This window comes from Phoenix dactylifera, chromosome 8 (genome assembly GCF_009389715.1).
Source record: "Phoenix dactylifera cultivar Barhee BC4 chromosome 8, palm_55x_up_171113_PBpolish2nd_filt_p, whole genome shotgun sequence".
NCBI classification, from domain to species: domain Eukaryota; kingdom Viridiplantae; phylum Streptophyta; class Magnoliopsida; order Arecales; family Arecaceae; genus Phoenix; species Phoenix dactylifera.
The window spans coordinates 28,453,709-28,468,517 of record NC_052399.1 but is presented as its reverse complement, the minus strand read 5'-3'; the positions used below and the strand labels follow the sequence as shown (position 1 = coordinate 28,468,517).

Below are 14,809 nucleotides of genomic sequence, written 5' to 3'. Positions count from 1 at the left end.
CTACGCATGAGTACAAATACTCACAATGCAATAGAAAATAATAGATTGCAAAACAAAGTGACGATCCAATTCCTCTTCCCTTTCTCTTAATTTAGACGGTATCCTCCTAATAGTGGGATCTGTGATCTAGAAAGCCAGACCAGATGGAAGGGACACGGAAGCCCACCCATCATCCGTTTTCCATGGGCCCCACATCTCCGCCGTTGCCGTCCGGCCCGCTTTAACCAACGAGGTGAAGGCGGTGAGGTTTTAACTGGAGCGGTCTGTCTATAAATACCGCACCCCGCACCACCCTCGACTCCTCGTTGGAAGTTGCCTTTTTTGTCCTCCGCGTTAAGGAAACCGGGCGTCTCCTTCTCCCTCTTTCTGTGAGCGCTGGAGATATCTCTCGAAAGGAAAGGGGAAACCCTAACCCTAACTTCCTTCGATCCCCCTCGAATCCATCCATCGCCTCGAGTTCTCTCCGGATCCTTCCCCGATTGATCGATCCAAGGCTTCCTCGCTGGTCGAGTTGGGGATTTTTCATCGGAGAAGCCACCGTTTCTTCGTTCTCTCCTCGAATTTCCGATCGAAGTGCTTGTTCGGGAGATTCTTGGATTCGCCGCAGCCTCGGGCGATTCCGTAACGGCGTTGGCGATCTGTTGAGCGCGGTGTCCGATATCGCCTCCTCCGGCTGAAACCCTTAAACCGAAGGGGGGTTTTTGTTGCGGAAGATCTTCTCTTCTTGTAGCGGTGGCGGTGATCGTCGATCTCGGTGATTCCGCTGCGGATCGGGGCCTTTTGCTGGTTGGATCGCTGTTCTATTCTATTGGGACGTGAAGCGATTGGCGGCGAACTCATCTCGGGTTTCTTCCTCTTTTCTCTTCCAGACAGATCGTTTCTTGATCGGGGAATAGAGCGTGATCTTCGTCAAGGATTGGAAAGGAGATATACTGCTTGTACACGTGTCTATGATTTCTGTTGTTCTAGCTTAATATCAGGCCTGTTTTTAATTTCGGCCTTAAAATTCAGTTTGCTGCTCGTTGTTTAATTTCCAGCAAGTTCTGTGTTTTTGGTTGATCTGGTTTGCAATTAGATCCGAAGAAAACCGGAAAGGAAAAATAATGGCTGTGTATTATAAGTTTAAAAGTGCCAAAGATTATGACTCTGTTCCAATTGAGGGTCAATTCATATCCGTTGCCAATTTGAAAGAACGAATTTTTGAATCGAAGCATTTGGGAAGGGGTACCGATTTCGACCTTATGGTCTCCAACGCGCAGACTAATGAAGGTTGGTTCTTCTTCTAGACTAGGTTCTCTTGATTGATTTGTTCATGCAGTTTACTTATAGGATTATAGTTCAACACGTTCAGCATTATCAGTTATTAGACTAAAAATATTAAAAAAAGGATGGATTTGGAATATTTTTAGATAATTGTGCTTGAATATTTAAGAGATAAGGGGTAACTGAGTTTGTGAGATTGTGCCTGGTATTTGATTGATAATGTGTCTGTTGAGTTAGTTTGCTGGGAGTTATGCGGGCTGCGCTAATCTCACTCTGGATTTTTATAGACTTTGTGTTCTTCCATTTTCGCTTTCAGAATATGTAGATGAAGGTGCCATGATACCCAAAAATACATCAGTATTGATTCGTCGCGTCCCAGGACGGCCCCGGAAGCCTATTGTTACAGAACGAGACGAGTACTATTTTGCACTCTGAATCCTGATCATTTGATTAGCTCTTCTATGTACATTTGCTTTATGCCTTAGCCAATGAATTTAGATTTGTTTGTGTGAGAAGGATGTAGTTTTACTGAAATATATTTTTAAACTTTGTTGGGATTAAATTTCATAAGGCAACTTTAAGACAATGTTGAATTCCTGACCGGATCCTTTGATTGAAAGTTTGCATTCTATCTGCAGGATGAAAGTTGTAGAGGACAAGGTAGAAGATCTTCCACCAGCAAGTAGCACTTTGCTTGGTGATTCATCTACCATGAAATATGTAAGACTTAAATTTCTGGATACGATTCCCTATGCTTAATTTTTTTTTTTTTTTAAATTCTGAACTGGTGTCGACCACCATTATCTTAGTTCTTGAATGGGTAATGAGTGGATTTTCCTGACTGTTCTCATCTTTGATTGATGGTAAGGATATTAATTTTACATTCAATCTAATTTCACAGCCTGAAGAATCTGAATGGGATGAATTTGGTAATGATCTGTATGCTATTCCTGAAGCACTTCCTGCTCTGTCAACCCATCCAGTAGTAGATGTTTCTCCTGCAAATAAGGTTGACGAGGATAGCAAGATTAAGGCTCTAATCGACACACCTGCCCTTGACTGGAATCGGTGAGACATTTAGTTGAAAATTTGACATTTCTTACATATATTTTGGAGTTAAAAAGCTTAGAAAAGTACAAGAGAATGAAGTAGCAATGGCAGCCACATTTGGTTTACCAATGAGGAACCATTCATAACAGTGTTTTTCACTGGGTCAAACCCTTTGCAGTCAAACGCAAGAAGGTTATGGTGCTGGAAGAGGCTTTGGTAGGGGAGTGGGTGGGAGAATGATTGCTGGTCGTGGTTTTGGTAATCCTTTAAACACCTGTAGTGCTCATCATGCTTGTCTCTTTTCGTGTATTGATACTGTTCTTCATTCTTGTGTCATTTTCCTTCTTTGATTCTTTGACTTACGTGCAGATCCTCACAATAAAATTAACTTTTTAGGTTGAACTAGAGTTTGGTTAATTTTGTGTTTGTTATATTTATGTGCCTCTAAAAGTAGCATATGTTCTTTCTGTTTTCCTACATATATTTGTGATACTAGGGACTCGCAAATGCATTCGTCCCTTGTCTGTTTATTGGGATGTTTCTTTTCTGATGTATCACATTTTAGAGTTAAAACATTTGTTATCCATTTTTCTATGGACTTTTGTTGCAAGAGTAAATGAGTTAGTAGATGATGCATGCTGCATGTATACTTTATTTTATCTTCCCATTGTTCTGGATTCTGACATTTTCATTTTTGTCACTAAATGAAGGCCGAGGTGGACTGGAGCGCAAGACGCCTCCAGCAGGCTATGTTTGTCATAGATGCAAAGTACCAGGTATTTATAATATGGTGACATATGAGGTCCCTGTCATTGTAATTAATTGTTTTTTCATCATTGGGGATCACCAATTTATGTACCTTAAGAGAAATTTCTTTCCAGGCCATTTTATCCAGCATTGCCCCACAAATGGTGATCCAAACTATGACATTAAAAGGATGAAACCCCCAACCGGAATTCCAAGATCAATGTTAGTGACAACTCCTGATGGCTCCTATGCACTACCTGGTGGTTCTGTTGCTGTTCTTAAGCCAAATGAGTAAGTTGATGACTTCATGCATTATTTTGTGTTATTACGGTGTTGTCATAGATATGACAGATGACGAACAACTTTTGCTACATAGAGCTGCATTTGAGAAGGAAATTGAAGGGTTACCTACCACCCGTCCTGTCAGTGATCTGCCACCAGAATTGCACTGCCCACTTTGTAAAGAAGTAATGAAAGATGCTGTTTTAACTGGCAAATGCTGTTTTAGGAGTTTTTGTGACAAATGTAAGTGTGTCTCGATGCTCTGGACTTGATTTCCATCTGTTATATTATTTGGCTTACATAAAAGTCATATCCTGAAGTTTTAATATTTTCCCGTTGAGCAATTACCAATTGCTACTTTCGTACTTGTTTGACCAGCAATCATTCTCTCATTTGCTTCCACCAGGCATAAGAGATTATATTATTAGCAAGTCAATGTGTGTCTGTGGTGCTACGGATATACTAGCAGATGACCTTCTTCCCAATAAAACGCTTAGAGAAACTATTAGTCGCATATTGGAGTCAGCAACTAGTAGTACTGACAATGCTGGAAGCCTTGTTCATATACAAGGTTTGAATGAGTACTTCTCATGGTTCTTGATATATAATTATTTATATCTTCTTGATGGAAATAACCTTTATCTTCTGGCCTTTCAGATATGGAGTCAGCTCGCGAAGTACAACCCAAAATTCCATCTCCTACTCTTTCTGCTGCATCCAAAGGTGAACCTAAGCAAGTTCCTCCAACAGAACCTTCTCCAAATGTGAAGGAAGGGGAGGCAGCAAGCAATGTAAAGGGTGCCCATGGTGAGACTAATTCTTCGGACAAGAAGGTCACTGTGAACGTCAATAAATCTGAAGCAATCCCAGAATCAGAAAATGCAAAAGTAACATTGCCAGAAAGTTCTCCAGTTCCTGAAGAAACACAGGAAAAGTTGCTTGCTGGAGACCAAGGTGGGTGATCTGCACTTGCGATGTAATATGTTTTTTCCTTTGTTTTTAGAAAAAAAAATATTGTCTGCAATATTCTGTCTAAAGACATGCATTGCACAAGGTGAGAAGGTGCAACTATTGTAAAGGTTCCTTCTGAGTTGCATAGCATGTTTTAGATTGATATTAAGGTGGAATCTTTCTATCCAAGGATAGTCGTATTCTAAAGTGAGAGGTTTTTTTATTTGGTGTTGGAAAAAGGAACTTGAATTGTATGCAGTAGTCTGGGGCAATAAATATGTAAGGGAAATGGCTATGGTGGATCTCTGGTTTTATGATAACCTTTCATATTGGTCTATTCTGTTCTCTTAAGATTGCTAATTTCTTCCTCCTTGTACCAGGAAAGAAGAAGAAGAAGAAAAAGACACGCCTGGCTGGCAATGGTTTGTGCATTACCTTATGTTTTGTTCTATGTGGATCAGTGTTACCAATCTGTGCCTTGCACAGTGCAGTGTAAAATCATTAGTTGCTTTATGTGGTATACAAATGAAAAATCAATCTAACTTATTTCCTGTTTGCTGCTTCCGTTTCCCATCTGCAGCTTCTGACATGCAATGGAGGCCTTATCAAGATTTTGGAGCTGAAAACTTTGTTGGGGTGCCTTTGGCTCCGTCAGGCTACAACCCATACTGGGCTGGTGGTGGAATGCCATTGGGAGTTGATGGATACATGGCATCATTCACGGGTCCCATGCAATACATGGGTTATACACCTGGCCCCTTTGATGTTCCTTTTGGTGGGGGAATTCTTCCACAGGATCCATTTGCTGCGCAAGGTTATATGATGCCAGCAGTTCCAAGGTATGCTTGGTTGTTATAAGTCCTCCTAGAGTTAGAAGACACCCAAGTTTTTAAATCTGAAACTGTTATCCTCTCATAAAATCTGAAACTTTAACCAGCTTTTTTTTATCCATTAGTTGTTTCTTTCGTTCATTTATGTAGGATATATATTATAATGTTTTGAAACAACTGGAATAAATAGGTTATGTACATGGTTACAAGCTTATTCTTGTTATTCTGGCAATTTTTCTCTTTCTTTTAGTTTGTTTTCTTGATAATTTTATATGCATAATTCAGTTACAGCATATGGCTGCATAAATTAACAAAAATTGTACATCTTACAGGGATATGTCTGAGTTCGGTATCGGAGGTATGAACCAGGGGCCTGGATATTTGACGAGGGAAGAATTCGAGGCTAAGAAGGCTGAACTAAGACGGAAGCGTGGACTGGACCGACTCCATGAAAGGTAATTGAAATGGTTACTATTTAGTTCTACTTTTTTTTGGGCATTTTCTGGATTTGTTGGAGTAATGCTTTTGTGAAGTCAAACTAAAGCATTGGTTACTGTTTGTTCACATACATGAGTACATGCATAAGAGAACTGGTTTACAAAGCCAGAGAGGTATTAGCTTCCAGGTCCCAGAATGGTGATTAGTATTTTCCTGGTTTGCTCAAAAATATGCTGTGAAGTTGACATGTTTAAGGCTTGTTGTTTGTGGTGGAAGTTGTATTCAAGATAAGAATTTTAATGAAGGTGGTATGTGAAGGCTAATATACATTCTTTTTCCAGCCATAACGTTGTATAAAAATGATATATTCCCTCCTTGATCCTTTTTTCTCGATTTTAAGTTTCTCAGAGTAGTTGTGATGGCATGTTACATGCAAAAATATATTAGAAACTAGTAGGATAATTGACTAATCAGATAAGATAAAATTGTTGACCAAGGCACATGTGCATAGGTGGAGATAATTAGTGGGTGAATTGCTTATAATATGGACAGCAGAAACACAACTAAAAATAAAATGACAATACGCAATGAAGTAAAAGTTTATTCCAGCTCTTTTAGTATATCAGCAGCTAATTACTAGCTTATCTAAATCCTGCTTTCTGTTTTTCGGTGCATGTGCCAGCGTTTCGCATGTTTCTTCTGTCTTCTCTTAATATCCCTTTGTTCCTTTAATTTAGTTGAAGTGGAGTAGCAAAATTCTGTTCATTATATTTGAGATCTCTCATATACTTGTAGCAAGACCTGTTCCATATTGTGTCCTTTTTCATATTTTTCCTCTGATCTCCTTTATTTATTTAAGTCTTAAACTAGAATCTGTCAGTGTAACCTATTTTCGAATGCCCTGAATTTTATACATGAATAACTAGCTGTATTTCATATGTTTGGTTTTGCTGTTTCAACCCTTGCTATTGATTTCTTCACATTTCGGGCGCCCTGTTTTTTAATATCCCGTGCGGTGCTGCACGTTACAGCATTTCAGTTTTGTTCCTCTTTTCTTTACATTCCAGTTGTGTTATGTTCAAGCCTTTTTGCATTGTGCGCTGTTTCCTTACTAGGTTTCCGTGTTTTACCATAAATTTTCTTGTGTCCTTGCTATCCCTTGCCACACTCATCTATGCTTTCTTTCAGTGAAAGCTCGTTGTTTGATGAACAAATTTTCCGCCTTGTGACTCTATTTGCATTGTCAGCAGCTTCAAAATGTTCCACTGGAGTGGCAACGTATGAGATATTTTTTACTTTTGGCTAGTACCTGTATCTGTATATGCTGAGGAACCCCTTTGTTCTTCCAGTCATTTATTCAGCAATCCATTGGGTTTATTAATAAAAGCGATGCCTTACAGATCGTTATTTTGGACCTTTTTTTTTTTGTTTTTGTCAACGACTATCTTCTTAGCTTGATGGTGTGGATAACAAGTTTGTTGCTGCTGTTTTCAATGTGATTCTGGATGTCGCTATTGCTTTTGATGACATAATAGTCTTTCCAAGTGGACAGTCATGAAGAGGATGAGCTTGCTTAGCTTTCTTTGTATCCGGTCATCCATGTCATTTAACTATTCCTGGATTTCGAGTCTCTTGAGTTTTGCTGGGTTTGGCTGTTCCCTTTTATGGTTGCTCAAGTTGCTGCTGCTTGGTTTCAGGGAGAGGGAGCTCAGAAGGGAGGAGAGGGAGCCGAGAAGGGAACCAAGTCGCACGAACGATGTCTCTTCACTGAAGTCGAAGCCCGTACGTTCTCTTTTGTTGATTCATTTGCTTATTCATTTTTGTACTCTGGGCGTCATCGTAGCAGCATTAGTTATAAGCATCGGCAGAAACATGCACTTCTGCGGCATTACTAATTTCAGGGGCCTTTTCTTGCATAACCAAAGTTGTTACTGGGCCTTGGTAATGGTGTAAGATGTGTGATTCGTCCCTTTGATCGTCCTAGATCTAAATGAGAGAGTCCTCCTCGGCGCGATCACGCAGGACACCCGGTCACCAATCGGGTCTTGACACGTGCCTGCCCACCTTTCGGCCGTGAACCCATTGGTGGTCCCCCCTGGCGTAGCGTGGAAGTAGATCACTGGTTTCTCCTGATTTCCGGGCTACCCTCTCATTTATTGGTAAAGCTAGCTGCAGGCAATTCGAAGGATGATGGTGACTTCGAGATTCGCCTTCAGGCAGCTTTAATAAGCTATAACACGGTAATGGTTAGGCAGGTTTTCGAGGGTGCAGCGTGAATTTTGGCCCTGAAATTGGACACAGGCTACTGACGTAACGATAATCCTGGCACTGCCACCTCGCCTCGTGGAAAGAGGTTTTGAAGTAAATCCTTGTTCTCTCGAGTTTGGGGGATGTATGTGTCTAAGAAAGGGGGGGAGTGTGTATTTCAAGCTGGCTCAATTATGTGTTTGACCTGAAGGAGACTTGTCTTTCAACTTAAGAGTTGTTGTGCTATGATGACCTGATGACCCATGAGAGATTATTTTATATCGAGAAATTATGGGCTCTTCCATTGAACCTAAATGGATGATCACCAGATAATGTGGCTTCTTAGAGCGCCTTGGAAACCCTATTGCCCTTGGAGTGGGACTAGTTAGAGAGTTCGCCTGTAGGGAACTCGGTGCCATCCCTTTCTATCATGATGGGGTATAGGCGTCTACTTATTGATCTTGAGGTGTAGTCGGATCTATTGCATGGTCCTTCTTTCTGACCTTTGTGGACCTATCCTTTCATGTGGTTGAATAGGGGCCAAAAAAAGACTCAATAATACACTACGGTGTCACGACCGCAGACTCGGTCCGCCTTCAAATTTCTTTAGTCAACGGTCACTTTAAAGAGGCTGGAAAGAAAATCTATAACTTAAATTAATCGGTTTTATGAGTGCATGCATGATACTTTGATGGAAAGGCGTGTAAATTTGTTTATCTTTAAATGATTAATTATTTGAAGCTTGTGCCTTTAGTCATGTTTGGACCGAGGGCATTCTTGGCATTTGATCGCCGCAATTTAAAGTTTCGGCATGATTGGGCAACATGATTAGAAACTTTATCCATTCTAACAAGCAATCGTGCTTTGTTTCAGCGGCTGACGTCGCGAGCGGCGAGCCTCGACCGGTCCGACCGAGAAGACCGGTCCGAGAAAGGAGACCGCCGCGGGATCTCCCGCGACTCGGGCCGCCACTCCCCGAGCCGGACCGGGAAGAGAAGGGCCTCGGACCTGGACGAGCCGCCCCAGGCCGAGAGTGCTAAGCCGGAGCGGAAGCAGAAGGGCAGCGTGTTCTCTCGCATCAGCTTCCCGGAGTCCTCCTCCGGCGGCGGCGAGGGGGCCAGCAAGAAGAGGAAGTCGTCGGAGGTGCCGCTGAAGAACGGGCTGAAGGACCAGCACGAGCCGGCGGCCCACCACCGGTCCAGCTCGGACGGGCATAGAGTCGAGTGGAAGGGGTCCAAGGGTGGCGGCTCGTCGTCGATGGGAAGCCGGAGGTACGAGCATGTGTCGAGTGACGAGGAGTATCATTTCAAGAGGAAGCCGTCGTCGTCGAGGAGGGAGGCGGAGGAAGAGGGTCGGCCGGCGAGGGGATCCAGGGAGAGGGAGACGCATGAACGCGGGAGCAAGCGCCGATGAGAGAGAGAGAGAGAGTGGTGGACGTTGCAAGGGCTGTGATAAAGTGGGGGCTATGCCCGAATTTTATGTAATTACACCAAAAGTTTTTTATGTTTTCTGGATGGCATAATATTTCCTTATAGAATTATTGCAACCTGATCTTTTTCTACTGTTTGTGTGTTGCCGTGATTGTCTATTAAACTCTGGTTTTAGAGAGAGGCGTTAGATTGTTTTTTCGACTGGCTATTTAAGCCACCAGTGAACTATTTTGAAGGATGGGATGAGGTCACAAGTTTGAAATTGACAAACAAGATTGGGTGTTCAGATGAAAAATCTGTTTTAAGTTCTTTAAAAGATGAGGAGTTTGGATAACCTAAAAAATAGAAAATAAATAAAAAATTGAGTTTGAAAAAAAAAAATCTGTTACATTTTCCCCTTCTTAATAGCTTCCAGCTTCAATATATACATTCTACGAAATGTTGCTACTAAAGTTATATATATATATAGTAGAAGATAAAAATAGTTACACCAAATCAAGTCTTAGCTTTGGCCCAAATTGAGCCACTAATCCACATTTTGATTGGGTTTGATTTGAGCCAAAAATTTGATCCGATTTGGGTTCACCCAACTCACCATCCCTCGTTCCAACTTCCAACCATGAGTTGCAGCCCTACTAACCATTTGCATCCAAAAGAACGCTAGATTCGCTTTTCCCTCCACTCCCCCCGCCCCCCAGTGTCTCCAAGCCATGTCCTTCCTGGTCCCGTCACCGCCGCCGCCCTCCCATGCTTTCGTCCCCCGACTCCCAGTCTCTCGCTGCCGCCGTCGAGCTCGCAGTCGCCGCCCGCTCCGCCCGCCTTGGCCGCGCCGCCCATGCCCAGATTGTCAAGTCCCTCTCCCCCCTCATCCCCTGCTTCCTCTCCAGCCACCTCGTCAACATGTACTCCAAGCTCGATCTCCCCTCCGCCGCGGCCGCCACCCTCGCCCTCGACCCCGCCCCCTCCGTCGTCACCTGGACCGCTCTCATCTCCGGCGCCACCCAGAACGGCCGCCCCCTCCCCGCCCTCCTCCACTTCACCTCCATGCTCCGCGCCTCCGTCCGCCCCAACGACTTCACCTTCCCCTCCGTCTTCAAGGCCGCCGCCGCTCTCCGCCACTCTCTCGCCGGCCGCCAGCTCCACTCCCTCTCCCTCAAGTCCGGCCTCATCAATGACGTCTTCGTGGCCTGCGGCGCCCTCGATATGTACTACAAAACCGGCCTAGCTTTCGAGGCTCGCCAGATGTTCGATGAAATGCCTCATAAAAACATTGTCGCTTGGAATGCCGTCATGACCAATGCGGTGCTTGACGGCAGGCCTGATGAGGCCATCGATGCCTTTATGAAGCTCCGGTTGTCGGGCGAGTGCCCCAACACGATCTCGCTCTGTGCCTTCTTGAATGCCTGTGCTGGAGCTTCCTACTTGTGGCTTGGGGCACAGCTCCATGCCTTTGTGATACAATCCGGGTTTGATTCGAATGTCTCAGTGGGAAATGGGCTCATTGATTTTTACGGGAAGTGCCATTGGGTGGATGAGGCGAGGGCGGTGTTGGACAGGATGCCAACAAAGAATGATGTCTCGTGGTGCTCGATGCTTGTGGTGTACGCGCAGAATGGAACCGAAGAAGAGGCATTTAAGGTGTATTTGGATGCACGGAGGGAAGGTATCGAGCCAACCGACTTCATGGTCTCCAGTATCCTCACCACTTGTGCTGGCCTCGCAGGACTTGACCTTGGGCGATCTGTCCATGCTGTTGCCATTCGATCCTGCGTTGATGGGAACATCTTTGTTGGTAGTGCGCTTGTGGACATGTATGGGAAGTGTGGGAGCATTAGTGATGCCGAGCAAGCATTTCGGGTGATGCCTGACCGGAACCTTGTCTCATGGAATGCAATGATTGGAGGGTATGCTCATTATGGAGATGCTCATATGGCACTTGCTGTGTTTGATAAGATGATTAATAGTGGTGAGGTTGCACCAAATTACGTGACCTTGGTCAATGTGATCACTGCATGTAGCAGAGGAGGGATGACAAGGGAAGGACTGGAGTTGTTTGAGACAATGAGGGAAAGATTTGGGATTGAGCGTCGTACAGAGCACTATGCATGTGTGGTGGACTTGCTTGGGCGCGCAGGGATGGAAGAGCGTGCATATGAGTTCATAAAGGAGATGCCAGTGAGGCCATCTGTTTCGGTTTGGGGGGCACTTCTTGGGGCTTGTAGAGTGCATGGGAAGACGGAGCTGGGGAGAATTGCAGCAGAGAAGTTGTTTGAGATTGACCCTCAGGACTCGGGCAATCATGTACTGCTCTCCAACATGTTTGCATCAGCCGGCAGGTGAGAAAGGATATTTTCATACCATTAATTCCCTGAATTTGTAAGTTTAATTGATTGCATTAGGGATAACAGAACATGCTTCTGAATGGTGGGAAAAATCGATAAGCAATACCTGTGAAATGTTATGTGATTACTTTATCTTGTTAGAGGCCTTCCTTCACATTATGCATTAGGGAACCTCTTTCTCATTTTTGTCAGCTGGATGCCCTTGCCCTGTTTTCCTACAACAAAATGATCTTGTTTTTCAGAGCTTGCTCAAACTAACTGGTTTTAATGTAGCATTGACTTATATAATGCTAGATTCTTAGAACAGCACATGATGATTCCTAGAATATCACACTGAATTCTTATTTTATGTATAGATATAATTTGGTGATAAATTATTTTTAAAAAATAGTATTTTTATAATAATATTATAAGGCAAAGACTTGTGCTGATACAACTTAATAGTTTTAGCCTCTTTTCATTATTATATAGATCTATTTTACTTTAAATACCAACTTAAACCAAAAAACTAAATCCTTGTAAAACGAACTTGATATAAATATCTTGTCATGTACTGGGACTTGTGAGGCAAAAGAAAAGGGGAGCTCGAAAATGGTATTCTAAAAAGAATTTTGCATCTTGGTAATAGCTCTGGAGTTAAGGTCGGGTGAATGAGGAGGCATAGCTAATATTGATGATCTCTTACTTAAAAGTGGCAAGTGGAATTGTTTTCTAAACATCATTTTTGACATGGGCTGTTTTTCAAGCCTGAGGATGGTAAGAAAGTTCACTTATGGAACTTTAAAGACCCATTACTCTTTATTGCCTTAAATTATTCTACTTCAGGTTGAGGCTCATGTATGTTTTCACAATCAGGAACTGACATAAGACTCTTTGAGATGCACCTTAATTTTCATGAGCCAAACAGGAGGGGACTTGCTTCTTCAGCAATGGTGCCATCACCTCTAAACAAGCCTGTGTATTACAATGTTCTTTGCCAAGAGTTTTTTATTTGAGCAATGATGGGTAAAAATTATCCGTGTAATATGTTTTAAATGGACTGTGAAAGGAAGTCTGAGATTGAGCATCTGCTAAATCTGGAAGAATTGAAGAGAGGAGTGTGCAGAAAGTTCTAAACTTGACATCTGCCTTTTGATAGCCAGAAACATTGGTTGGCATGCAATGACCATTTGGATGTCACTGATTTAGAAATGACTTCCATATTATGATAGCAAAAGTGATCTTTTGAGCTTGTTTCCCAAAAGAAAAATCTATGGTCAATTTTTTTTTAAGAAAATTAGAAATAAAGAGCATCATCCCCCCCGCCCCAACCAAAAAAAAAAAAATCTATGGGCATTTTTTTTAAAATGAAGAGCATTGTTTCTGAATTCCTTTTCCTAGTTTTTTGTTTCTACTTTATTGCTTGGGTTTACCCTCCTCATATGGAGCAAAGTTGAAGGGGCATCTGCTAGGGTTACCTATGTAGTTGATTGTCTACTATTCCCAAGTGTTTCCTGCAATGTTCAGGAAACTACTTGCTTGGCAGATGAATAGGCTATAGGAGGAAACCCTTTTGAGTCTGTTCCTTTCTATCCTATCAGTCTTACTATTCATAAACAGCATTTTGTCTCAAAAGAAACTACAATTTTTTTATCATAACAGGAAAATCAGAAGGTTAAGGTTGTATGGAGTCACTAATGTAGCTTGAAAGATATTTTCGCCCAGAACCTATTGATTTCATACATATATAAGATATTCAATTTTCATTTAGATCTTCAGATCCTGGAATGATAAGAAAAAATTCCACTTGCAAAGCTGATTAGCTATCTCAAGTCTCAGTCTAACACTATCCTTTTTATTACTACATGAACATTTCAACACTCTGATTTGGTCATTCTATATCCTGTTTATGCATAAATATTTGGCATCTCTTTTTACTTCAAGTATTTTCATTAATTTAGTTATTATTTGATTGAAGCACATGATTAGTATCTGGCACACTTATTTCGTTTTCTGAATTGCCTTTAACCTCATCCCCAGGTGGGAAGAAGCCACAGTAGTGAGGAAGGAGATGAAGGATGTGGGGATCAAGAAAGGTCCAGGATGCAGTTGGATCACATGGAAGAATGTGCTCCATGTTTTCCAAGCGAAAGACTCAACCCATGAGAGGAATGATGAGATCCAGGCAATGCTGGCTAAGCTACAAAGAGAGATGCAGGCAGCTGGCTATGTGCCTGACACACAGTATGCTCTCTATGATCTAGAAGAGGAAGAGAGAGACCGAGGTGCTTCAACACAGTGAGAAGCTTGCTCTTGCCTTTGGTCTCATTTGCATCCCACCAGGGATTCCTATAAGAATCACCAAGAATCTACGGGTCTGCGGAGACTGTCACCGAGCCATCAAGTTCATCTCAGGCATTGTTGGAAGAGAGATTATCGTGAGGGATAACAATAGGTTCCATCATTTTAAGGATCATCAATGCTCATGTAGAGATTATTGGTGAAGATACAATTTCTTATATTTGGTAGATTAGTCATCTTCATTGTTGTACCATTGCAATTTTATTGAGGAATAAGTTATGCCTAGAGTGCTTCTAATGGAACAAGGAGCAGCTGTCATTTTTTGATTTATATTTCAGAATTTGAAGGCTTTTTACAAAGAGTCAATGCATCCCCTACCTTTCCTCAGGCAGATAAAGGGAAACAAATCTATCTTCATCAAATGGAGTTTCTCAACTATGTATTTTCCAAACTTTATCTCTGTCTTCAAATCTTTATTCAACTCCGCATCCTGAGTTTATTGCGATCTGTAGTGTAGGACACTGTCATTGATACTAGAACCATAAGTACAACCTTAAGCAACTTAAGGCTTGCTTGCAATAAGGAGATACACATGCAAGGTGAAGCTTTAGTGAGACAATCCAGCATAGGTACTCCTTAAACTGTACTGATCTTTTAGTCGACAGAATCAGGGAGAGCTTTGCACTCTGAAACACAACCAGGGTCGAGAAAGTCAGGGAGAATGTATTGAAAATACTCATGGAGAAGGAATGTCTGAACTCAATAGGTTTAAAAATGTACTGCACGGCAAACACAACACTTGTGATCTAAATTGCCTTTGAAACGCATCTCCAAGTGGTAAGAAGCCGTAGAAGTGAGGAAATAGATGAAGGATGTGGGGATTAAGAAAGGTATAGCATGCAATGCCATCCATGTTTGCGAAGGGGGACTTTTTTGTGAAATGCCATCT

General features: G+C 42.3%; 2 protein-coding genes across 5 annotated transcripts; both read left to right on the top strand.

The window, feature by feature from the left end:
• Positions 1-286: 286 nt before the first annotated feature.
• On the top strand, positions 287-9,362 carry LOC103712571 (E3 ubiquitin ligase PQT3-like). 4 transcript variants are annotated; one of them, XM_039129447.1, is made up of 15 exons: positions 288-1,269; positions 1,580-1,679; positions 1,902-1,983; positions 2,165-2,331; positions 2,492-2,571; positions 3,024-3,089; positions 3,195-3,351; positions 3,437-3,585; positions 3,749-3,913; positions 4,000-4,296; positions 4,674-4,778; positions 4,874-5,132; positions 5,456-5,578; positions 7,259-7,343; positions 8,682-9,362. In XM_039129447.1, the coding sequence occupies exons 1-15, from the start codon at positions 1,104-1,106 to the stop codon at positions 9,219-9,221; spliced, it is 2,541 nt and encodes an 846-aa protein (XP_038985375.1). In that variant the 5' UTR covers positions 288-1,103; the 3' UTR covers positions 9,222-9,362. The 4 variants fall into 4 exon arrangements, with proteins under 4 accessions (XP_038985377.1, XP_038985375.1, XP_008797347.1 ...); XM_008799125.4 differs by having other exon boundaries at positions 289-1,269; positions 4,674-4,715; XM_039129449.1 differs by lacking the exons at positions 7,259-7,343; positions 8,682-9,362 and adding an exon at positions 6,750-7,088 and having other exon boundaries at positions 287-1,269.
• A 142-nt stretch (positions 9,363-9,504) lies between these two features.
• On the top strand, positions 9,505-14,226 carry LOC103712570 (pentatricopeptide repeat-containing protein At4g14850-like). The gene is given in 3 exon segments (XM_008799124.4): positions 9,505-11,574; positions 13,600-13,836; positions 13,838-14,226. Coding segments are annotated over 3 exon segments (2,052 nt in total). The 5' UTR covers positions 9,505-9,985; the 3' UTR covers positions 14,064-14,226.
• Positions 14,227-14,809: the final 583 nt, after the last annotated feature.